We start from the raw sequence: 26,471 nt of genomic DNA, 5'->3' as shown, positions 1-26,471 counted from the left end.
GGCATTTTCAAAAGCCAGAGAGTCAATATGTACATATCTAGCTTCTGGGTTGGTTACTCCTACTTATAGAGCCTTAGCTAATCTTTTAAAAACATCACCAAAGGGTTCTCTCTGGCCCTGTTTAACCCTGGCATATGATTCATTTCTCTTTTCTAGTTCCTGAATCCTGTCCCAAGAATTTAAAGCTGCTCTGCTTCATAGGGACAAGGTGCGTTTGTCATAGAGAGCCTGGTCCTGTAGGTTTGAGTAATAGCCTTTGCCAGGAATTTGATCTTGGGAAGCCTTAAGTCCATTTGCTTTTCCCTGTATTCTAAAATTGTTGCCTCTTCTTGCCAATTGCATTTCAATGGCAACTTGGGTCCATCTTCTAGGACTGCTGAGACTAATTGAGGTCAATCATGTGATGTAGCCTTGTTGCTTGAAGCCCATGTATTCAGTATTTCCCCCAACAAATGGAGAGTTAAATCCATAAGATACTATTATTTGCTTAATTTTCTTTAGTTCTCTCATACCTATAGGTTAGTATTTACATTCTTTGAATATTTTAGGGTATTTAGTACCAGACAGCTTCTGAGATGATATTATTGGATAGGCAGCTAAAACCCTGGGTAAGTCATCCTGGGCTCTGGCACATACTGGTGAGGCTAAATCCTGTCCTTGTACCTTCTCTTCCTGCTCATTATTTCTAATAATTTCCTCGTTCGTTTCTAATCTTTTTATCACTGCCTTTTGGAAAGTGTGAATCTCCAGTTCTGTGTGCTATTCCAGTGCTCTCATTGATTCAATTAGCTTCTGGTCCTCATTCTGCACATATGATTCCAAAGTATGAAATTTGTCCAGTAAAGATAATGTCTCATCCATGGACATTATTTGGATTGTGTTCATATTGCCTTCCTGGAGAGATACCTTGTCCATTAACCTATCATAACTTTTCAACCGATTCTGGTTGTTAAATTCAACAGTATGAATACTTTCAGATAATTTATCAGCAACCTTTGACATGGATTGGATTTTGTCAAATTAATTTTATCCTTTTTTTTTTTTTTTTTTTTTTTGGTTTTTTGAGACAGGGTTTCTCTGTGGTTTTGGAGCCTGTCCTGGAACTAGCTCTTGTAGACCAGGCTGGTCTCGAACTCACACAGATCCGCCTGCCTCTGCCTCCCGAGTGCTGGGATTAAAGGCATGCACCACCACCGCCCGGCTCTATCCTTTTCAATAGTATTAATTTTTTCAGCTGGCTGTTCATTATTAGTCTAAAAAGACTGTACCGTTTCTAAAAGTGCCTTATTCTTGGCTCTGTTATCAAACCATTTTCTTAAAGATATAATATGAAAAATAAAGCTAATTCCCAAAATCAAATAGATGGGTGTGTAAGGAAAATCACATAAGCCTTGCAGAATATAATCCATAGTGTAAGCAAAATTGTTACTAAATTCATGAACGGTAATATTGTCAGTCATCATATAACTTCCAAAATTCAATAATACTTACTTGCCTTAGGCAGTTACAGTGAATTGGGGTAGGCATAATAAGCTTCATTGGCCAGCAGGTGTCGTGGTTGCAGCTGCGTGGCAGAGGGAAGCTGAGTAGAGAAGTGAGCAGTCCTGGCTACTGCTGGCTTCTCAGGAATTGGTCGCACTACCTCACTGGTTCTGCAAAGCATCCTGCTCTGGTTCAGTGTGTACTGTCGCCTACTTAGATGCTGACAAATATGCTTTGTTTAACAAATTAAGAGCAGTTATTAAGGACAATTAAAGTGATTCCATACATGGAGAGAGTTGGTGACCAAAATAAGAAAGAAGCCCAAAGTTTTCTGTCATTTGCAAGCTGTGAACTGTGTGCAGCCAGCAGATGTAACGCTGCGGGATTGCGGCATGAAGAAAAAAAAAAATACCTGGGCGGCAGGAGAGATTGCAGAAGCATGGTGTGAGAGGGGCAATCTGGGTGCTAGCTGAAGAAGTGACAGCCAGTGAGTAGTGAGCCATTGGGCTGGGAAAGTCAGGTTCCTAAGCAGCAGCAGGTGGGACACAAGTGGGTGAAAAATATGCCCAGGCTGGTGAACCGGGAGCATGGAGGGGATTGGGGGGGGGAGTTCCAGTAAGTGGATTTGGCCCCAAGTTGGGCAGCCAGAATGCCTCAGATGGGGGGACCATGAATCAAATAATCCCACACTAGCTCCGAATAGGGTATACTAAGGTTTTCTTTATTAAAAGGGAAACTCACAAATCACAAGGAGGAAACATGAATGGGATCCAACATCCAGGTGTGGCTAGCAGGAAGAGGCTGAGAGGGCAGTCCCACTGACCTTTTGGTATCCAAAGCCATGCCCCACATAGTCCAGATTCTCAAGGCCATTGGCTGAAAGAGGTTCCCCATCAACTCCTCTATGTCTGTTGTTATATCCCCCTTTTCATTTCTGATTTTGTTAATTTGGGTATTGTCCATCTGCCTTTTGATTAGTTTAGATAAAGGTTTGTCTATTTTGTTAATTTTCTTGAGGAGACAACTCTTTGTCTCATTGACTCTTTGTATTATTTTCTTTTGTTCCTATTTTGTAGATTTCAGCTCTTAGTTTGATTATTTCCTGATGTCTAGTCCTCCTGAGTGAGTTTGCTTCTTTTTTGTTCTAGAGCTTTCAGGTGTTCTGTTAATTTGCTAGTGTGGGATTTTTCCAGCTTCTTTATGTGGGCATTGAGTGCTATGAGCTTCCTCTTAGCACTACTTTTATTGTGTCCCATAAGTTTAGGTATGTTGTGCAGTCATTTTTTTTTAATTTTAGGAAATCTTTAATTTCTTTCTTACTTCTCTCTTGATTCATTGGTGATTCATATGAGCATTGTTTAATTTCCACGTGTTTATGGGCTTTCTGAAATTAGTGTTGCAGTTGAATTCTAACTTTAAGCCATGATGATCTGATAACACACAGAGGGTTATTCCAATTCTATCTGTTGATATTTGCTTTGTTATCAAGTATGTGGTCAATATTGGAGATGGATCCATGAGGTGATGAGAAGAAGGTATATTCTTTTGTGTTTGGGTGAGATGTTCTATAGATGTCTGTTAAGCCCATGTGCAGCTTCACATCTGTTAGATCCTTTATTTCTCTGTTAAGTTTATGTCTGGCAGATCTGTCCAGTGGTGAGAGTGGAGTATTGAAGTCTCCCACTATTAGTGTGTAGGGTTTGATGTGTAATTTAAACTTTATTAATGTTTGTTTTACATATGAGGGTACCCTTGTATTTGGGGCATAGATGTTCAGAATTGAGATTTACTCTTGATGGATTTCTCCTGTGATGAATATGAAATGACATTCTTCATCTCTTTAGACTAATTTTAGCTTGAAGTCTATTTTATTAGATATTGGAATAGCTACACCAGCTTGTTTCTTAGGTCCCCTTGATTGGAAAATCCTTTACCAACTCTTTACTCTGAGGCAATGTCTGTCTTTGTAGTTGACTTGTGTTTCTTGTATGGAACAGAAGGATGAATTCTGTTTTCATATCCAGTCTGTTAGCCTGTGTCTTTTTATAGGTGAGTTGAGTCCATTTATAATAAGGCTATTTATATTATTGACCAGTGATTGCTAGTTCCTCTTATTTTGTTGTTGTTGCTGTTACTGTTGTTGGTGGTGGTGGTGGTAGCGATGTTGGGTGTTTCTATTCTTTGGGATTTGCTGGTGTGGGGTTATCTGTTTCCTGTGTTTTTGTGGGTGTAGCTAACTTTCTTGGGTTAGAATTTTCTTTCTAGTACTTCTGTGGGACTGAATTTGTGGATAGGTATTTATTAAATCTGGTTTTGTCCTGGAATCCTGGAATATCTTGTTTTGTCTATGTTGATTGAAAGCTTTGCTGAGTATAGTAGCCTGGACTGGCACCCATTGTCTCTTAGTGGCTGCATAACATGTGACCAGGACCTTCTGGCTTTCATTGTTTCCACTGAGAAGCTGGGTGTAATTCTGATAGGCCTGCCTTTATGTTACTTGGCCTTTTCCTTTGTAGTTCTTTTTTTTTTCCAAGACAAACTGTATCCAGCTTTATTAAAGACACTTTCCATAAACAATCATGGTTTTCCAGGCAGAACATGGGCAGACAATCAGTAACAGAATACAAGAACTTCCAAACTCCCTTCTTGTATCGACTACCAAAATCAGAAAGCCACTATAAAACCTGGTGAGTCTTCATTGGATGCTCTGCAAAGGGGGAGGAGTTTAGAGTGAGGGCTGACATTTCACATCGAGGATGTTGTTTCACAACTCTTCACAAGCCGACCCTGACTTTCAGGAAATGAAATGAAAATGGCAGAATTATCAGTCTGCAGGTCCACAATCTTCTATAAAAGGAATCACTGCGCTTTTGAGGACACTCAATGATATCACTGCAAAGTCCGGATTGCCCAACAGACTGGCAAAACCAATTTTGGGGATCAGGTTCCAACAGGTCTCTGGTCTTAAGGGAGTTAAGTCTATGTTGATGGTACAGGGGGAGGAGGATATAAAAATGAACTGAGTTTTCCCACACAAGGCATGTGTGCCATGGTGGCCACACATGTCAACATGTCCCCAGGACGCCTCTCCTGGGAGCCAAGAGGAGTCTCTCAAAATTATCAGGGAAAGATGTTTTCCATCATGAACCATCATTCATCCAGTTTGGGAGACACTGCTAGTGACACATGTTCCTCCCCACCCAAAACAATGAAGTGTTCTGTGTGCTAACAACATAGCTTTAAAAAAAAAAAAGTAAAACAAAATTCTGCATTTTTATAAAACTTGATAAAAAAATAGTATTTCAAACTGTACAGTCACCAGAAGTACACAGTTATCAAAAACACACACATTTCACCTGGCGTCTCCAGCATCTTCAGCTTTTTTGTGCCTGGTCTGTTTTGGCGTCTCCATTCTCTGCAGGATTATTGGCATCCTTACCAGCATCGGCCTTCCCCTTCTTCCCCTTGGGTACCTTCTCTCCCTTCTTTGCTGGGGCCTTTTTAGGCTTGGGCTCTGGCTTTGGAGGAGCAGGTTTAGCAGACAACCTTGCCGATCTTCTCTGTGGCTCGTCCTTCACCTTGGCTTTATCTCCGTTAGTATCCCCTTCAGCCTTTCTTTTGGGCATGGCGGCGGCGGGGGCGGGGGCGGGGGCGGGTGGGACGTCGGCGCTGAACGTGGGGCTGCAGCGGTGCACGGCTCGGGTCTGTCCGGGGGTCGTTCTCGCTGCTTCCTCACACTCTCCTTTGTATTTCTTAATGTTCTTTCTTTATTCTGTATATTTAGTGTTTTGATTATCTGCCTTTTTTTGGTCCAATCTATTTGGTGTTCTGTAAAATTCTTGTATTTTCATAGGCATGTCCTTCTTTGGGTTGAGAAAGTTTTCTTCGATGATTTTGTTGAAAATATTTTCTGTGCCTTTGAGCAGGACTTCTTCTTCAATTCTTATTATTCTTAAGTTCAGGCTTTTCATGGTGTTCCATATTTCCTGGATGTTTTGTGTTAAGTATCTGTTGGATTTAACATTTTATTTGACAGATGAATTTATTTCTCTATTGTATTTTCAATGCCTGAGAGTCTCTTTTCCATCTCATATTCTGTTGTTTATGCCTGCATCTGTAATACCTGATCATTTACCCAGATTTTTCATTTCCAGATTTTCCTCAATTTGTGTTTTTTCATTGCCTCATTTTCAAGTCTTGAACAATTTCTTTCAGGTGTTTGATTTCCTTTTTCTTTTTTTCTTGGTTTTCCTTAAGGGATTTGTTGATTTCTTCTCCTCTCTCTCTCTCTCTCTCTCTCTCTCTCTCTCTCTCGCTATCTTTTTCTCTGTTTCTTTAAGGGAATTCTTCATTTCCTCTTTAGGGACCTCAGTCATCTTTATAAAGTTATTTTTAAGGTCATTTTCTTCTGTTTCATCTGCATTGGGAAGGTTCAGGTCTTATGTTCTAGAACCAGTTTCTGGTGGTGCTGTATTGCTCTTTATGTTGTTGAGTGTATTCTTACCATCTTGTCTATCCATCTCTTCTTCCAATTGGAACAGGTGGAACCTGTTTTTCAGAGGTTTCCTTTTTTCTACAGTTGGTGTAGTTGGGGACTGTGGCTTCGTTGAATGTTCCTCTAGGAGTAGGCAGAGCAGACCCTTTGGTGATCGTTCCTCCAGGTGCCTATGGGCCCAAGGCTTAGATGGTTGTTCATCCACTGCTGGCCTCATGGCTCACCGTGCCTGTGCTCTCTCTTCTCCTCCCGGGACCCTGGCCTGGCCCGTGTGCTGCTGCTCATGCTTCTTCTGCTTTTGGAATATTGTGGAAGATTTGGGAACTTGGAGCTGGAAAAGTCACTGAGTGTTTAGAGCTTAAGGAGCTGTTGTAGAACTTAGAAAATAAGAATGTTGGGAGACATGCAGATGATGGAGCCTGACTTGTGAAGTTTCAAAGGAAAGCAGACTCTATCGGGATCGTCATGTGATGTGTTACATTAAGAATCTGTGTTTTTTGGTCAGCTATGCTTAACAAAAGAGCAGTACCGCTGAAATGGAACCCTCTGTGCTTCACTGGGACAATGCTGGTCCGTGGGGCTGAAAGAAATCAGTTGTTGGTAAGAGATCAGCACCATTGATGTGAAGTCTACTAAAAAGTATTTCCTCCAGGTCAGCATGCAGAAACTGTCCCAGGAGGGATGAGGCTGCACACCAAGTTGGCAGCAGGCTTGGCAAAGACTATGTAATAGCCTCTCTCACAGTGCTGATTTTGAAGACATGGAATGATCATGGAGAACAATTGAGACCTGGCAATTTGCAGGGGTCCCAGAGTCCCTAAACAGCCACTGGTGAGTGTGTGCCTTCAATTTCAGTGGAGACTCCAGAGTTGAAGAGACAATAGATAGAAGGGAAAGCTTGGTATTGTGTGGGGACAGGAGTCCCCAAAGAGAGATCATTAGTGATGATGACTCTTCAGTACACTGGAGATACCATGATACCTAGAGATGCCAGGGCCATGGCACACCTGCCAAGGACAGTAGTAGGTATAGAGCAGAGCCAGCCTGAGTCTGTCAGATGAGCTATGCATGTTGTGAATGGCAGAGCCAGAGAAATTGGGCTCAGAAATTTGGAGCCCAGAAGATTATGAGTGAATCCCAAAGATTGGACATTGAACCATATATGTTGTTTCATTTTTTCTTTTTTTGTTCTGTTTGTTATTAAATGAATAAAACATACTTGAAATCAATTACTAAAATCATGTGTTAATTATATTATTAAAATAATGGGCTGAAGAGATAGATCAGCTGCTAAAGGTTCAGACTTAGACATAAAGAGGCAGAAGTGTATTCAGTTCCCAGCACCCAGAAGAGCATTGTCTCTTCAGCTTCCTCTTTTAGTCTGAGTGAGGTAGCACATGCTTTTAATCTCAGCACTCAGAATACGGAGGCAGGGGGATCGCTGAGTTTGAGTGCAAACTGGTTGAGTTCCAGGGCAGCCAAACTACATAGACCCTGACTCAAAAAAAAAAACAGTATAAGGAATATTCTGTATAATATAATAAAACCAAAAATTGAACCAAGCACCTTAGAAATTATAAAATTATAACATTCCTACAGTGAAAGCAAACTCAAAATTTTGGGTCTCTAGAAAGTGACAGTAAGAACTCTAATAACACTCCTCACAGATGATAACTAAAACCCCACTTAGTGAGAACTGTGGTCCTGAAATATCTCCTTTAATAAACGATGGGCAAGACTCATGTGACTCATAAGCAGATGCGGTGACTCATATGTGTAATCATAACATTTAAGAGGTTGTGCTGATCCCATAGACATGAGGTCAACAACCACCTTCCACAAATTATGGCCAAATCAAAGGAAGCTTTATAAAGGTCTGTGACGCTCTCCCCTAAGGCTGGGCTCAAAAAAACCAGCCCTGAGCCAGTATTTCAAGTCTCTTTTTAGGGTAAAAGCAGAGAATTGGGGTTCTGTCAGCCAGTGTGGTTACAGAAGCAAAGTGGAGCAGTTAGGAAAATCCCTCTGGGACGGTTGGAATGAAAATGGCCCTCATAAACACATAGAGAGTGGCATGATTGAAAGTGTAACCTTGTTGGAGTAGGTGTGGCCTTGTTGGAGGAAATATGTCACAGGGGGTGGGCTTTGAGGTTTCAGAAGCTCAGCCAGGCCCACTGTCACCCACTCTTCTTGCTGCTGCTGCTGATCCAGGTGTAGAACTCTCAGCTACCTCTCCAGCACCATCTCTGCCTGCATGCCACCATGCTTCCTGTGATGGACAATGAACTAAACTGTAGTGTGATTAATAAAAACCCAAAGACAGGTTTAATTTTACATATTTTGAGTGTAGCATACTTTAATCAATTTCCTTTATTCTTATTTTTTTAAATTATTTATTAATTAAGGATTTCTGCCTCCTCCCCGCCACCGCCTCCCATTTCCCTCCCCCTCCCCCGATCAAGTCCCCCTCCCTCATCAGCTCGAAGAGCAAGACAATAACATGTTAAGTGATTTGGCCAGTTATGAAAAAAATAGCTTAGTTTGGTCTCAAAATCAAAACCCATGCCCATGTATCTCTCTGGTTCTGTATGGTGGCTACAGGATGGCTACGTGATTGCATATCAACTATCAATAGCGCCTTCCAAGTAGAAGCATTATGGATGCCTTTGATTTTCTTCTCAGTGCTTTTCTTTGTATTGTGAGATTTTCATAATTACACACACCACTTTCATAATCTCAAAACATGATTTTTCCTAAAGATGAAAAAAAAACCCAAAGACAGATATTGGGGTTCTACCTGAAGGTCAGGAAAACAAAATAGCCAGCCACTGGCTTTTACCCCTACCTCAGTCCAAAATGGTGATCCTGCCTCCAGGAATCTTTAGAAAGAGACTGTGTCTGAGAGCTGTCTCTTCACGTCTTAAATTCCTCTCTAGCACTGGGATTAAAGGCCTGTACTACTACCACCTGGGCCTGGTTTCTATGGCAACTAGTGTGGCTACCAGGATTAAAGGTGTGTGTCACCACTGCCTGGTCTGTAAGGCTGTCCAGTGGGACTGTTTTACTCTCTGATCTTCAGGCATGCTACAAGTCACAACATTATATAGTAATTGCTCAGCCACCTTTTCACAAGTAACTTATCAGAACCAAGAGATCTGGTAAAGGCTAAACCAAAAAGCAAGGCTTTTTGGTGTTACTGTTTTGTGAATAAATGGCTGTCCTTTGCTGTAGATTTTTTTTTCTGTAGCTGAATTCCCTTTCTGTTACATATTTGGGGATTAATTCCCTAATTCAGAATGTTTTCCACTGCCAAGCCTTGTTCCTCTCTCCTAAGTGAGCACGGAGATCTGCCTTTCTGCAATTATCTTTATCAGCAGGCCATTTGGTCAGTGCTTAGGGTCCAGGCATAGAGCATCCCATCTAAGATAGTCACTGATCTCCAAGGACATAGAATTGCCACCAGCCAAAAGTTACTTTTCTGGTTTTAGCCCACTCAAAAGATTCTTAACTCTTTATGCCCACTTTCAAACCTTAGTTTACTGGTAATTTTAGTTCAGGACTCTCAAGGACAGCAGAAGAGACAATTAACTGCAACCCAGAGAAAGCCAACAACACCCACAATCAAAATGACGGATAACAGCATAGACCAAAATTGACAATTAAATAGACCTATAATGGCTAAGGAAATAGAAACAATCAACAGTCTCCCAAACAAACAAAAAAAAAAAAAGTCCAGGACTAGATGGTTTCAGTGCAGAATTCTACCAGGTTATCAAAGAGGAAGTAATACCAATACTCCTCAAATTGTTCCACACAATATAAGCAGAAAGAACATTGCCAACTCTTTTTATGAGGCTACAGTTACTCAGATACCCAAACCACAGAAAGACACAACTAGGAAACCGAATTACAGACCAATCTTCCTCAAGAACATTGATGCAAAAATACTTAATAAAATATTGGCAAACCAAAACCAAGAACACATCAGAAAAATCTTCCACCATGACCAAGTAGGTTTCATCCCAGAGATGCAGGGATGGTTCAACATACAAAAATCCATCAAGGTAATCCACCATATAAACGAACTGAGAGAGAAAAACCACATGATCATCTTAATAGATGCTGAAAAAGACTTTGAAAAATTCAACACCCCTTCATGAAAAAGGTCTTGGAGGGAGCAGAGATACAAGGAACATACCTAAACATAATAAAGGCAATATAAAGCAAGTCAACAGCCAACATCAAACTAAATTGAGAGAAACTCAAAGTGATCAGACTGAAGTCAGGAACAAGACAAGGTTGTCCACTCTCTCCATATCTATTCAATATAGTACTTTAAGTTCTAGTTAGAGTAGTAAGTCAACAAAAGGAGATTAAGAGGATACAAACTGGAAAAGAAGAAGGTCAAACTTTCATTATTTGCTGATGATATGATAGTATACATAAATGACCCCAAAAATTCTGCCTGGGAACTTCTACAATTCATAAACGCCTTCAGTAATGTACCAGGATACAAAATAAACTTAAAAAAAAAACAGTAGCCCTCCTAAGTACAGATGATAAACAGGTTGAAAAAGAAATCAGAGAAACCTCACCCTTTACAATACCCACAAATAATATAAAATATCTTGGATGTTGTAGTAATAAGAGTGGTGGGGCTGCGTCCCCAGCACCCCGATTGCCTGCTAGTTTATGCCCAAAATAACAACACACAAACTGTATTCATTTAAACACTGCTTGGCCCATTTCTATCTAGCTTCTTCTAGGCTAACTCTCACATCTGGACTAGCCCATTTCTAATATTCTATGTAGCACAGCTAGGTGCGCTTACGGGGAAGATTCTAGCCTACATCCATCTTGGGTTGGAGCTTCATTGCGTGTATCTGCCTCAGAGAGCAGAGCTATGCGTCTTCCCGGAAGAGCGGAGCATGGCCTCTCTGCTCCTGAGAGCAGAGCTGCGAGTCTGAGCTCACTTCCTCTTCCTCCCAACATTCTGTTCTGTTTACTCCACCCACCTATGTTCTAAGCTATGAGCCTAAGCAGTTTGTTTATTACTTAACCAATGAAATCAACAGATTGATATATGACACTCCCACATCAGGGTGTAACTCTAACCAAACAAATGAAAGACCTGTATGACAAGAACTCTAAATCTTTGAAGAAAGAAATCAAAGAAAAGAATCAGAAAATGGAAAGATCTCCCATCTCTTGGATATGTATAATTAACACAGTAAAAATGGCAATCTTATCAAAAGCAATCTACAGATTCATTGCAATACCCATCAAAATCCCAGCAAAATTCTTTGCAGACCTTGAAAGAATATTACTCAATTTCATATAGAAAACCAAAAAAACTCAGGATAGCCAAAAGAATCCAGTACAATAAAGAAACTTCTGGAGGCATCACTATCCCTGACATCAAACTCTACTATAAAGCTATAGTAATGAAAACAGTTTGGTATTGGCATAAAAACAGACAGGATGACCAATGTAATCAAATTGAAGACCCAGATATCAGTCCACAGACCTATGAACATATGATTTTTCAATTAAAATTATAAAATGGAAAAAAGAAAGCATCTTCAACAAATGGTGTTGGCATAACTGGATGTCAACATGTAGAAGAATGCAAATAGATCCATATCTATTGTCATGCACAAAACTCAAGTCCAAATGGATCAAAGACCTCAACATAAAACCAACCACACTGAACCTTACAGAAGAGAAAGAAAGTGGCCTTGAAGACATTGTCACAGGAGATCACTTCCTAAATATAATTCCAGTAGCACAGACACTGAGATAAACAATTAATAAATGGACTTCCTGAAACTGAGAAGCTTCTGTAAAACAAAGGACACAGTCAACAAGACAAAACAGCAGCCTACAGAATGGGAAAAGATCTTCCTCAATACATCTGATAAATAACTGATTTCTAAAATATACAAAGAACTCAAGAAACTAGACATCAAAAGAACTAATAATCTAACAAAAAATAGAATATATATCTAAACAGAGAACTCTCAACTGAGGAATCTCAAATGGCCAAAAGACATTTAAGGAAATGCTCAACATCCTTAGCCATCAGAGAAATGCAAATATCATCTTACCATTTTACATCTGTAAGAATGGCCAAAAACCACAAACACCGATGTCAGCTTATGCTGGAGAGGATGTGGAGTAAAGAGAACACTCCTCCACTGCTGGTGAGATCGCAAACTTGTATAATCGCTGTGGGAATCAGTTTGGTGATTTCTCAAAAACTTAGGAATCAATCTACTTCAAGACTTAGCAATACCACTTTTGGAAATATACCCAAAGGATGCTCAATCACACCAAAAGGACATTTGCTCAACTATGTTCATAACAGCATTATTCGTAATAACCAGAACCTGGAAACAACCCAGATGTCCCTCAACTGAAGAATGAATAAGGAAAATGTGGTAAATTTATAAAATAAAGTACTAACTACTGAGTGATAAAAAAAAAAATACCTTGAAATTTGCAGGCAAAGGAACAGAACTAAAAAAAAAAAAAAATACTGAGTGAGGTAACCCAGACTCAGAAAGACAAATATAATATGTACTCACTCATAAATGGCTTCACACATAGCAAAGAATAACCAGCCTACAATCCACCACCCCAGAGAATCTAGACAACCAAAAAGACCCTAGAAGGGGCAAAAATGGATCCACCAAGGAAGAAGAAAAAGACAAGATCTCCCGAGTAAATTGGGACTGTGGGAGCAGGGGGAAGGGGAGAGGAGAGGAATGAAGAGGAGTAGGGGAAAATGTATAACTCAATTGAAAAGAATAAATAAAAAAATATTCTGGCAGCATAGTCCAAAGTTGTAAAAAGCCACATGGCCAAGTCCATCACATCAAGATTCCACCCCAACCAAGTTCTGTTCTAGTTTGTTTTTTTATTGTTGCAGTAATAAACCCTATAACTAAAAGGAATTTAGGGAGGGAAAGGGTTTATATATTTCAGTTTACCGTTCCATATAACAATCCATCACTGAGGGAAGTCAAGGAACTCAAAGTAGGAGCCTGGCAGAAACTGAAGCATGGACCATGGAGGAATGCTATTTACTAGCTTGTTCCCCTTCTGGCTCATGCTTAGCTGACTTTTTATGCAGCAATGGCCCACCTGCCTAAGGGTGGTACCACCCATACTAAGATAGGAGCTCCCACATTGTCTTGGTTAGGATTTCTATAGCTGCGAAGAGACACCATGACCATAGAAGCTCTTATAAGGAAAAACATTTAATTTGAGGGATTTGCTTACTTACAATTCAGAGGTTCAGACCATTATCATCATGGTGGGACATGGTGGTATGCAGGCAGACATAGAGCTGGAGAAAAAGCTAAGAGTTCTACATCTTGATCGAGGACAACAGAAAGTGAATTGGGACACTGTTCATATGAGACCTCAAAACCTAATGCACAGTGACAGACTTCTTCCAACAACTCCATACCTATTATAACAAAGTCACACCTTCTAATAGAGCCACTCCCTATGGGCGTCAATTACATCAAACTGCCACACACATCAATCACAAACCAAGAAAATTTCTCACAGACATGGACACAAGCCAATCCTGCTGTGGGATAAAGCACTTGTACACTGTGAAGATTTGTTACTCATATTGGTTTAATAAAACATTGATTGGCCAGTAGTCAGGCAGGAAGTATAGGTGGGGACATTAGATTAGGAGAATTCTGGGAAGAGGAAAGGCAGAGAGTCAGTCACCAGTCAGATGCAGAGGAAGCAAGATGAGAATGCCTTACTGAGAAAAGGTACCAAGCCACATGGCTAAACATAGAAAAGAATTATGGGTTAATTTAAGTTTTAAGATCTAGTTAATAAAATAAGCCTGAACTAACAGTACAAACAGTTTGTAATCAATATAAGCCTCGGGGTGTTTCTTTGGGACTAAATGGCTGCGGGACCAGGCAGGACAGAAGCTTCTGTCTACAAATCCCACAATTGAGACTTCATTAGATGACCAGAGGCTGTCTCAATCTGAGAGGTGAAAGCATTAAGGACACTTGATGGTTTCTAAAGAAAATAGGGGACTCTCAGAAGTTGGCACAGTGGGCAAAATTCTTGTTGCACAAGCATGAGGACTAGAGTCCAGATCCCCAGCACCCACATAAGAAGTTAGATGTGATCACATGTATGTGTCACGAGAACTTGGGACTGGAACAGTCAGAGAGAGAGAGAACTCCAGATTCAGACAAAGATTCTATCTCATAGAAACAAGGCAGGTGTGTGTGTGTGTGTGTGTGTGTGTGTGTGTGTGTGTGTGTTTGGTATGTTTTAGCAAGCCACTGATATTCATTTACCCTAATGGTATTTTCCTAATAACCTTCCAAAAGGTCCACCTCTAAACACAATAGATTAAGTTCCCACTCCTAGAATCTCATAATGGCATTACATGTCAACACATGAACCTGTGGGGAACACAAACTGTATCTAAATATAGCAAGGGAGAAATTTCTAAGAAAGGGAGAGGACCGCTACAAAAATCATTGGACAAGAATATATATGGAATATTCAGGAAGAACAAGGAAGCCAGTGTATTTAGGCTAAGAGGATAAATTAAGGAGACAGCACAAAGGAAGGTCAAGGTTCAGGCCTTATGTAGCCCACTGTTGAGCTGACAGCGTTTACTTTAAGCTGAGCTTCCAGTGAAGAATAGTAAGGCAGAGGGAGAACATGATCTGACTTCAAAAGTGGAGCATTTGACAGCATGGTGAAAATACGCCACTGCTTTCAGAAAAGGAGGCAGGTCAACCAGACAGAATCTGCTGGGTGTTCGTTTGTTTTGGAGACAGGGTCTCACTATGTAGTCTTGGCTAGTATGGAGCTCACCATGTAGACCAGGCTGGCCTCTAATACACAAATGGACACTTGTCTCTGCCTCCCAAGGGCTGGAATTAAAGGTGTGAGACATCACTGCCCTGATAGATCAGATTATTTTGCAAGTAATTGCCAGGATTTGTCACTAGCTTAGATATGGACTAAGAAAGAGAAAAGCTAAGGACAAGTTCAAGGGTTTCCCTAAGCAACACGAGGAGTCAAGAGGGAGTTTCAAAGATGGAAGTGCACAATGAGAGTACTGCAGTGAAGGGGAAGGTTAGGGTTAGCTTTGCATATGTGAAATCTGTGATGCCTAATAGGGTTATATGGTAGAGTTCAGGACTAGAGCTGGAGATAGAGGAGGTAGTGCAGGCATGGAACTTAAAGCCACTCAGCTTGAGGAGGTCTCCCAGGAAGTGCACTTACACAGAGTCAGGAGAACTCAGATTCTCCTAGTAGATTGAAGAAAAACAGCATAGGGCTGAATAGGAGCTCTCTGAGGAGGGAACCAGGAGTGATGCTCTAAGAGCAGATGACACAAGTGGTTCCTAGAGGTCAGTAGTGAGCGCCATCAGAGTTACTAGCAATGAAGTAGAATAACAGAATATTAATTATTAATTACTGATTTGTCGATCTCATTAGTGAAAGCACTGCTTATACAGCTTATTGTCGAGCATAACTTCACCTTGCCACCTGGAAAGAATTACCTGCCATTTCTGTCTTCTCACTGGACTATGATGTAATGTCTAAACATTTCTGACTACAAACGTATCAACTGTCAAATCAGATAATAAACAAGACAATATACATGTTCCTATATAGATAGGCTATCTAGGGCTGTTTCTATAGAGTTAGGCTGTCTGGAGAGCTGGGAGACAAATACAAGTCCTCTGTGAAAACAACAAGTCTTCTTAACCACCCAGCCATCTCTCAAGTCCCAAATTTTTATTTTAAGCATGAAAATAACACATTGAATTGTAAAATAATAATAGCACAGAAATGGGTAGAATTAAAAGTAAGAATACTTCCCAAATCACTACCCAGATATAACCAAAGCTTTAAAAATATATAAAGCTGTTTGTAAATAATATTTGTCCAGGTTTATTGAGCTATAACAGATAAATTAAAAGCACATGGTATTTAAGTTGAACCAATGCAAGTATAGACATGAGATTCTTATAAACATAAAATGATAAATCACTATCATAGTCAAGTTAACAGACCCATGAAATCCTTAATGTATTTATAACTATTGTTTTAAAAATCCCAATATTCAGGAAGCAAAGACAGGCAGAGTTCTGTGAGTTCCAGGTAGACCTGGTCTATGTATTCAGTTCCATGTCATTGAAAGTTACATAGTGAAACCCTGTCTCAAAACAACAAAAAGAAAAAAGAAAGAAAAACTTAAGGCCACTACAGTACATGCAAAACACTCAAAAGTCTCTGGAACAAACGCAGTTTTCTCTAGGTCCAAAGTCATCCTCACGTTGGCCATGGATGAGAGATGGTGTGAGCAAGCAAGGCCACACCGAGGCTGGTGAGTGCACAGAAGCCCTGAGAAGAGTGAAGAGCATCTCTGAAAAGAGTCGTCTTGTGCTTCATCGTGTGTGGGACTGACTCATCCTTAAACTGGACATTCCTTACCTCCATCAAATACTCCATCCACATAGTGACTTTTACACAGATCATGTTCCTTTCCCCATCCTTTCTTGTTGACCTTGACAATGTACAATTCTAGGAATGAACTTGACTAGCTCTAGTCTTTAGACAGGAGGACTATACAAGGATTGCCAAGGTCTGCTTGTCATAGCTCAGTGGGGCCCTCAGACTTTCAATAGACAGGAGGACCATGCAAGGACTGCGCATCATAGTGCATCATATGTTCAGTGATGAGTATGAAGCTTTAAAAAAATATCAGCCTACACATCTAATGAATAACATTTAATATGATAGTTATGCCTTTGGATTTGAGACAGGATCTTCCTGTATAACCAAGGCTGGCCTGAATCTCTTGATTCTCCCACCTCAGTCTCCCAAAAAGTGAAAGTAGGTGGAGGCTGTTCATTCCTGGCCACCCAGACCCAAAATAATCGCACAGAAACTATATTAATTACAGCACTGCTTAGCCAATCACTTAAGCATATTGCTAGCTGGCTCTTATATCTGAAATTAACCCATTTCCATTATTTTGTATTTTACTACAGGGACTGTAGTTTTCCTAGTAAGGTTCCTAGGCATCTGTTTCCTTCTGCAGCTATATGGTGTCTCTCTGACTCTGCCTTCTTTTCTCCTCTATCTCTGCTTAGAGTTCCTGCCTTGCTCTATTCTGCACTGCAATAGGCTGGAAGCAGCTTCTTTATTAACCAATGGTAATAAAACATATTCACAGCATACAGAGGGGAATCCCACATCAGATGATAGTACAGGTGTGTACCACCATACTCAACAAGAGTAAAATGTATTAGGAAATTAGGTATTTAGAACTGCCAGTAGCCTTCAGCTCCATCTGCTACTTCTGGATGACAGGAGAGAAGGGCACTATCCATTTCCAGAGGACAATCAAGCGTTTGGACTGAGGGTGCCTTTCCTTCACAGCATTAATCACCCTCAGATCCTCTTTATCCAGGAGCCAACTGAGCATCTCCAGCCTGGTGAGGCTGGGCAGTCGGGACACACACTGACTCAGAGCCTTGACAGTGGTGGCCTGAACTTGGATGCGTTCTGGGAGACTCCTGCAGATGCTCAGAACTTTCAAGTTTGGCAGGTTGTTCAGGGTTTGAAAGAAATTTCTGTACCCTTCCTCTGTGATCTTGTGATTCATTGAAAGATTTAAGTTCTCAAGTTTCTGGAAAGCTCCGCTGGTCGCTCCCTTGGCTGGAAAACAACATTCATGAAAACAAAATCCTAAGGACTTCAATAATGGTGACACGTTATTGGTACCATTCCCACACCACGACGACGAAAGTGGGACATTCTGAACACAATGTCTTAGAGACTGTTCTTAGACAGCACTAAAGAGCTGCTTGGTTGACAGGGAACCACCCGGTCAAACCACAAGCAGTTTGGAGGAAGCAGAGCTCGGGAAGCTGAGCACAGAGCTTTGGCTGTCAGGGCAATGCAGGCTTCTCTTCTGGTCTCACAGAGGACATAGGTCAGGGCAATATGCGCTTCTCTTCTGGTCTCACAGAGGACATAGGTCAGGGCAGGGCACGGCTATTGAACAGGTTACAGCATAGGGGACTGAGAAATTATGCCAACAGTGTCTCCCTTTCTGCAGAGCAGGGAAGGTGACAATCCTAAAAGCTGTCTTCTCACTGGCTACTTCCATGCCTTCCACCAATGCCCAGAAGGGACTCCCTGGTTACTGAGAGCACGAGCTCTGAAGGAAATGGAACCAGACACATGGTGAGTTCTCAGTTGCCATGAATCTGAGCCTCTGGAGTGAAGATCTAGTCCAGCTGCTACCCACTTCCCCCTAATAAAGGAAGGTTAGGAAAGACTTCACCCAGAATCATGTGGGAGCTTGATTTGAAGACATAGGCCCTGAGAAAGTGTTTCCATTGTGTCATGAATAGGGATCTTCTGTGGTAGTCAGGAGTTATTCCCCACTCCCTGAATGAAGACTCTTCCAGAAGGACTAGAGGAAAGCTCGGGCCGCCCCCATCCATGGCCTGTTGTCCCCTGGTTTCCTTTATTCTCCATATTGCACTGTACACTTATCTGATTCTATGGTGTGTAAGTGATGTCTCCTAGCTGTGAATTTAAACACTGTCCAGGAGTAACCTGTCAGCTGTCCCTCAAAAGATGGACACCGTTGCCACAGTGAGATGATCAGCAGGTAAAGCACCTTCTGGGCAAACTGATGACCTGAGTTTGATCTGTAGAACCAAGAAATCTGACCTCTATATACCTGCCACAGCACATTCTCTCTCTCTCTCTCTCTCTCTCTCTCTCTCTCTCTCTCTCTCTCTCTCCCTCCCTCCCTCCCTCTCTCTCCCTTTCCCTCCCTACCTCCTGTCTCAATAGGGAAACAAACAAGCAAACAAATAAACAATGGTTTTAAGAGTCTTATTAAGGTAAGCATTTTTTTTAAAAAAAAATTATCTCTAGGGATGGTAGTGTATACGTTAATCCCAGCACTCAGGAGGCAGAAGCAAGCAGATCTCTGTGAGTTTAAGGTTAGCCTAGTCTACAAAGAGAGTACCAGGATAACCAAAGTTACAGAGAAAAATCTGTCTCAAAAATAATTTCTAATTTTATGTTTATGGATATTTTGCCTGTAGCCCATGTTAAGGGCACCACGACATGCCTATTGTCCTCAGAGGTCAGAAGAGGGCGACAGATCCCTGGAGCTGGAGTTACAGGTGGCTGTGAGCAGCAGCTGCATGGGTGCTGAGAATCAAACCCAAGTCCTCCAGAAGATCAGTCAGAGCTCTTAACTGCTGAACCATATGTCCAGCTCCAAAAATTAAGTGTTTCATATTAGGTTAAACAGATACTTATTGACTTCCTACCATGTGTGCCAGGCAACCAGTGCTGGGTTCTGGGAGGGAAAGGAATTATTGATTCCCAAATCTATGTGAGATTCAATTGCTACAAAGGTTTTGACATAACATACTGGAAAAAAGATTTTAAAAAATAGCAATTTAGGGGCTGGAGAGATGGCTCAGAGTTAAGAGCACTGATTGTTCTTCCAGAGGTTCTGAGTTCAATTCCCAGCAACCACATGGTGGCTCACAGCCATCTGTAATGATATCTGATGTCCTCATCTGGCCAGCAAGCATACAGACAAACAGAACACTGTATACATAATAAATAAAATAAATCTTTAAAAAATAGCAATTTATATTAAACAGTGATGAAAGAAGCTATAAAATCCAATGTTGTGCAAATCTGTTTGTTTGTTTATTTGTTTGTTTGTTTTTTCAAGACAGGGTTTCTCTGTAACTTTAGAACCTGTCCTGGAACTAGCTCTTGTAGACCAGGCTGGCCTCAAACTCACAGAGATCTGCCTGCCTCTGCCTCCCGAGTGCTGGGATTAAAGGTGTGTTCCTCCACTGCCCGGCTTAATGTTGTACAAATCTTAAGGAGAGAAAAATGCAGCTTTTATGAAAAGGTCTTAAGTCCAACACACACACACACACACACACACACACACACACACACACCCTCCCCCAGTGGTTATTTTGTACACAGGGTGTCTTGCAGCCAGGGTGACTTTGAACTCTTGGTCTTTTTCCTCAGCCTCCCCAGAACTGGGATTCCAGACATAATCACTTGCACGCCAGGCTAAATTATTTTGTTTTCATTTCAGACAGGGTCTCACTATGCTGCCTTGGATATCCTGGAACTTGCTGTGTAGATCAGGTTGTTAATATGGGACAGAAAAAAATTAAGAACTATTTTATTACCACTAATCTCATAATATTTTGGTTTGATTTTGAATTTTTAACAGCTTTTTTAGGCATAAATATTATCTCAATATTTATAAGATTAGTATATAGGTACTTAAAGTTTTTGTCATGATGTTAACAGTTATGTAGAGGACTAACTAACTCTAGAAAAAGGCTTCATTTAGCTTCCTCTGCTTGACTTCAGATGAGTCTCTATCAGTTTTCTGCAGTGAACCATGACCACACCTAACAGTGACCTTTGAAGTCTCCAAATGAGGATGGGGCCCCACAACGATGATTCCTCCAGGACTATGATAACACTGCTAAGTTGAAAAACACCACCTAAAGATCAGCTTTGGACTACAAACTGTGCTCAGAACAATTTCAACGTGGCTAGCTGAGATGATCCAGCCTCACACACTACTCTAGCCAGGACTTGAGACACCCTGCACTTTCCCATTATGCAGGGACTGGACAACAAATGTTACAACTATCTCTTCCAGGACTTGACAATTATCCCAAATTTTTCTTTTCAGGATCCCCTAAAGATGCCCTTGCCCCCAGACAGCAGGAAGTAAATTTAAAAACACCATGCCCAGATTCCCAAGAGGTGGTGTGGGTAGTTTTTGGTCTTTTATTAGGTTATGGATATTTTTCATTGTTTAGGGAAACTGGCTACAAGTTGTTATTGGTAAAGGTCAGGAAAAAAAGTTGAAAAAAGGAAATTAGATTCAAAGTTCTTGCTTTAAAGAGAAAAGGTGGATATAGATATGATAGAATAAACAAGTAGGCTACTGAATCTACTCTAAAAAGAAAAAAGGGAAGATGTGGATATAAAATAAAAAGGTACATTATTGAATCTACTCTTAAAAGCAACTACTAGTTTTAAATGTTTTACATTGGCTTGTACTTTTGTAGACTATATATATACATTTTGTGTATTTGTCAGGGACTATGGGCCCTAAGACCCTGAACTTTCTATAACCCCTTGCCTGCTGGAGTAAACAACTTGTTTTCCTATGCTTGCAGCTGCTCTGAACAAGAGACCCTCATGAGTTCCTGATAACTGGGATGTGGTTTCTGGTGGGCTTGCAGCTGAAAAATCCTGGGAGCTAGGGCGTGGCCATTAGTCAAGGAGAGCCCTATATAAGCTGCCCTGAGACACAATAAAATTAGCATTCTTGTTTGAGGAGTGACCCGTGTCTCTGTGTGTTTTTTAATCCCCAGACCCTTGCCCAGTCGCAGTTCCAGGTGATGTAGGTGCCATATATATTGAAACAAATTTGAGATTAATTTTGTTAGAACATACATACATACATTGATAGTTGTAGTATAGTAATATAGTATTATAGTTGTTAGAACTATACATACATTTCTATTCTTGTCCGTGGTATTGTACATATACAAGTCATTTAACAATGTGATACAAATTTCTAGTCCTTGAAAATTATTACTACCAACTGCTTAGGATAATAAGGAGATGTAGTTTAGTAGGTAATTGCCTATTACAATTTAACTTGTAGTCACATTAGGTAAGCTTTCAAGGTCAAACAAAAATATGTTTTAGATAGACAGGTCATCTTCAAACACTTCAAAGATCTACAGATTATGGCATTTACACTGTTCTAATAACAAAGACTCTTTTTTATGATTATGAGATACACCTGTTCCCGGCAGCACCAATGTACTTCAGAGAAGATGATGGGCATCAAAGAAATTCCACATGGAGTTTACTTTATCTTTTTTTGATTGTTTGTTTTCTGTTTGTTGAGACAAGGTGTTTGTTTTCTGTTTGTTGAGACAAGGTTTCTCTATAGCTTTGGAAGTGTGTCCTGGAACCAGCTCTTGTAGATCAGGCTGGCCTTGAACTCACAGAGATTCGCCTGTCTCTGCCTCTTGAGCACTAGAATTAAAGGCGTGCACAACCACCACCCAGCTATGGAGTTTACTTATTTTCTTTTTTTTTAAGTATTTATTTTTTTTATTTATGTATATGGTGTTGTATCTGCATGGACACCTGAAGGCCAGAAGAAGGCATCAGATATCACCATAGATGATTGTGAGTCACCATGTGGTTGCTGGAAATTGAACTCAGAACTTCTGGTAGAACAGACAGTGCTCTTAACCACTGAGCCAGCTCTCCAGCCCCTAGAGTTTATTTTCTTAGTGCAAAAGTAGGTCACTGGGCAAGAAAGTGCCCTTACCTTGACCAGCTGAGGGTATGCTGTCCTAACTATGCAAGCAGGGCATAAAAGAAAATGATAGCCAAATATTATCAAGACAAGGCTAGACAGCCCTTCAGAATATCCTGCTTCACAGAAAAGTCTGTTGAATATTCTATGCCTGTAGGCCAAAGATGGATGCCCCAATATTGCAGAGGAACTCTGGGTGACTGTCTAGACAGCCATATGTTTCTACCATTTCTCACATTTTTCTGGAAGTCGCTTGCTTGCACTTCCTGCTTACTCAGTTAATAGTATTTCCTTTTCAGGTCGCTGAGGTAGTTGAAGACTAGATAATTAAAGTTTTCCTTGCTTACCAGACTCAGAAAACAATCTCACCAGAGAGGTGTAAAGTGTAAAAGATTAAGAGACATAAAAGATAATTCGATGGTGTAAATTTGAATAGAAAGTGAATTAGGTACAAACTTCTAGACTTATCAAGATAGGATACATATGGAGTATTTTCTCTCAATTTATCAAATGCAAATGGACTAGACATTGCTGATATATTTATTGCCTATCTATTATATAAAGTTTTTATAATTCTTGTATATACTCTTTCTTATATTAATTATAGCCTTCTTTTCTATTTCAGACAAAAGTGGAAATATAGTGGTATATTACTTGTGTTTTGATGAATAAAACTTGCCTGAAGATTAGAGGGCAAAGCAGACAGACTAGTCAGCCATACAGGCCAGGCAGTAGTGGCACACACCTTTAGTCCCAGCAGCACACTAGTTAGCCACAGAGGCTGGCGGCAGTGGTACATGCCTTTAATCCCAGCACTAGAGAGGAATGTGAGATGGGAGGAGACAGGTCTCAGGCTCAGTCTCTGTCTAGGATTCATGGAGACAGGACCACCCATTTTGTTCTGAGGTAGAAGTAAGAGCCAGTGGCTGGAATCTTTGCTTTTCTGATCTTCAGTTAGAACCCCAATATCTGTCTCTGGGTTTTATTATTAGTGCTACCATGATTCCTGGGAGCACACAGAGATCTGCCTTCCTCTCCAGTGCTGGGACTGAACTAATACAATACTGCTTTCTGCCTGGACTGGATTTTCAAAATCTAACCACCTAACTGTACGGGAAACATACCTTCAATGGTCAGGGCTAGATAGGGGAAAAGTAAAAGGAAGTAGAAAGACATGAAAAGGATGCAGGACACCCATGCTAATACACAGGAATGAGAGTAAGGCAGGAGTCGCCATCACAAGTAAAGAGCTGGTCTACCAGGAAGATCTCACAGCCCTGCATGTGCTGTGCTCCCAGCTTGGAGACAGAAGTACAAACTAGAACTAGAAGGAAGGTAGACAAGGTAGCAGAGTTTAATTGATTAACTGATTGGTTGATTGAATGACTTTTTGTGGTAGTTGATATTGAACTCAGGACCTCACAAAATCTAAATGAGTACTGCTGCGCTGAATCTCCAGCCCCACAGCCTGAGAATTAGACACACCCTCTGGGGTCAACTATGACAGAAAGAATGGAAGCTACCTCAGATGGAGAATGCTCTTAGCTCCTCCTTTGAGGGTTAATCGTGTGGGGCAGGTAAGGGACCTGGCTAGGAGACCACACTTAGGAGGATAGGTTCACCTTAAGACAACGAGCTTTTCTTCCCAGAATTCCTAGAGCATTGTCTACCAGCCAAGCCTCCATTAGGTTTGGTGGGGTCTTCCTAGCTTTCTGAAATCCACATCAAAAAGGGGCAAAATTTCTTTCTCCTAGTTCTGTCTTTTTCTTTCAGGTGCTGGTCAATCTGAAAAACACTCCTCAACTAAAGCTTTGGGTTTTTGTACCCACAAGAATCATCAGTATTGAATGTAAGGAATGGACAAGATCTTCTGCACCCAGAATGTGAAGCAACCTCTGTGGAGGGAGAAAATGGACACAATACCACAGAAATCTTTGCTCCTTTGATTATTTGTTTGTGCTCAACGTCTCATGGAACCCAGCCTAACCTTGAACCAGGAAATTCTTGAGCCTCCCAAGTGTTGAATCACAAGCATGTGATACATCTAACCAAAAGTTTGGTTTTAAATAATCTATGTCCTGAGTTCCTTGCTCGTGCTCCGTCTCCTTCTGCTCCTGATTTGGACCTTGAGATTTCTGTCCGGTGCTCCCGTGTGGGTCTCTGTCTCTGTCTCCTTTCATCGCCTGATGAAGGTTAATATTCCTGAGGATGCCTATGTGTTTGTCTTTGGACGAGACCTGGATAGAGGTGGGCAGTCCTTGGGCTTCCCACAGGTCAGGGAACCCTGATTGCTCTTCGAGCAGATGGGGGGGGGGGGGACTTGATCGGGGGAGGGGGAGGGAAATGGGAAGCGGTTGTGGGGACGAGGCAGAAATCCTTAATAAATAAATAAATTTAAAAAATAAATAAATAAATAAATAATCTATGTGAGGTAACTCAGAAATTCCACCCCTAGAAATGACTAAATACATACATTGTATGAGAATGTTCTTAGAAACAGTCCACAGAAACCATCGCTAGGAACTACTCAAGTGTCCATTGAATGGACACATAGAGTGCAGACATGGTCAGATAATGGAGTAATGACACACAGTGAAATAAACGTACTCTGGTCACATGTGTTACTATGAATGTAAAGCACAGACACATTTTCAGACAACACAGAGGGCGCCTATGGCATAGGATCCTCTTAACATGAAAAGTCTCATGGCAAATGAATCTCTGGTGAAGAAGAGCAATGCAGGGGTCATCTGTAGAGGAAGTGGAGGGCACAGTGGAGAATGAACATGGACTGAGCATCTGGGCACGGGTGCAGGTCTGGGTCAGCATCTGGCTGATCTACAGTCACTTGTATAACATTTTCAGCAATGTGAACAGGAAAATTGATCCAGTTCTACGCTCCAGCGTGTTGCACTTTGTTTACATATTATCAATATTTAGTTGACCAACAGAGGATCTGCCAGGTGTCTGAAACACCAGGTGTCAGAACACAGATTTATTGGTCGTGTGTGTGTGTGTGTGTGTGTGTGTGTGTCACTGAGTTCAATTCCGAGCACTAGGAAAGTAAACCACAGGCTTCTATACCCCCTCAAAAAAGAGAGGTTGTCAACCTTGCCAGTCCAATCAGGGTGAACCTGAGCCTGGAGGACACGAGAGGAAACACTGGTTGTGGACATGAGGAAGAGTTTAGAAGACTTTCCCATCCTAGATATTTGCAGCAGACAGCTCCAATGATGCCACTGCTTCCACACAGGGGAAACCCTTTCCCGGGGGGAAACTCACCGATTTCCATCACACTGTCGTCATCCAAGGTGTGGTGAAAGGCAAGAACTCGGAGACACTGAAGCTGCAGACACTGCTGGACAATCAGTCTGGCCACTTGCTGGATCCCGTCCCCAGTGGGAAGGAGCAGTTCCTCCAGGTTCCTGAGAGAACCCAGAGCCTGGGCTGAGGGAGACACCACAAAGCCATCCTCAGCAGCTGTCCCATCGTGAGCAGCTATGACCTGGACATCTGCAGTCTAGGAGCCCCACCCTCCTGGTCACTTCCTCTCCACGGAAAAGAGAAGGGGTCAGCACACAGCTGTTCCTGCCTCTCTGCAGCTGGCTCCTCCATCCTCCCTAACCTGTCTCTCAGCACAAGTCCAGGCTGTCTCCCCTTTTCTGCTCTCTCTTCTTAACTGCAGCCTCCACTGCAGGTCACTCTCCTAGCTGCACAGCGCCTTCAGCCTGTTCCCCTGCCATCTGCCTCCTGCCATCACTCTGAGGACATCCACCCTCCTCACTAAAGCATGGTCCACTATTCTGACAGCTTCCACCCCTCATCCAATTCCCCTTAGCGTATTCTCTGTAGATCACGTGGTCACTGAGTCTCTACTTCTGTGGCCTCACAGAAACTAATTAGAAGACTTTCTGGCATGAAGTAATATTCCAGATTAATCTTTGGCTTTCCCCAACTCTGTGTAGCCCTGGCTAGCCTGGAACTCTCTTTGTAGACCAGGCTGGCCTGAAACTCACAAAGATTCACCTACCATTGCCTCTCAAATACTGG

At 41.4% G+C, this 26,471-nt stretch overlaps 2 protein-coding genes across 2 annotated transcripts in view; both read right to left on the bottom strand.

The window, feature by feature from the left end:
* Positions 1–4,561: 4,561 nt before the first annotated feature.
* LOC121455913 (non-histone chromosomal protein HMG-17-like) lies at positions 4,562–5,108 on the bottom strand. The gene has a single exon (XM_041663700.1). The coding sequence runs from the start codon at positions 5,106–5,108 to the stop codon at positions 4,857–4,859; it is 252 nt and encodes an 83-aa protein (XP_041519634.1). The 3' UTR covers positions 4,562–4,856.
* A 10,678-nt stretch (positions 5,109–15,786) lies between these two features.
* LOC121455730 (baculoviral IAP repeat-containing protein 1a-like) overlaps positions 15,787–26,471 on the bottom strand; it is a 51,814-nt gene continuing 41,129 nt past the window's right edge. The window contains exons 15-16 of the mRNA XM_041663374.1: positions 25,704–25,868; positions 15,787–17,710 (exon numbers count right to left, since the gene is read on the bottom strand). Coding sequence (XP_041519308.1) covers positions 17,346–17,710; positions 25,704–25,868 — 530 coding nt within the window. The 3' untranslated portion in view covers positions 15,787–17,345. The remainder of the gene's footprint in view (positions 17,711–25,703; positions 25,869–26,471) is intronic.

This window comes from Microtus oregoni, unplaced genomic scaffold (assembly GCF_018167655.1).
Source record: "Microtus oregoni isolate MIOR12 unplaced genomic scaffold, Mior012 000014F_ref0000157, whole genome shotgun sequence".
NCBI classification, from domain to species: domain Eukaryota; kingdom Metazoa; phylum Chordata; class Mammalia; order Rodentia; family Cricetidae; genus Microtus; species Microtus oregoni.
This window is presented reverse-complemented; position numbering and strand designations above follow the sequence as displayed.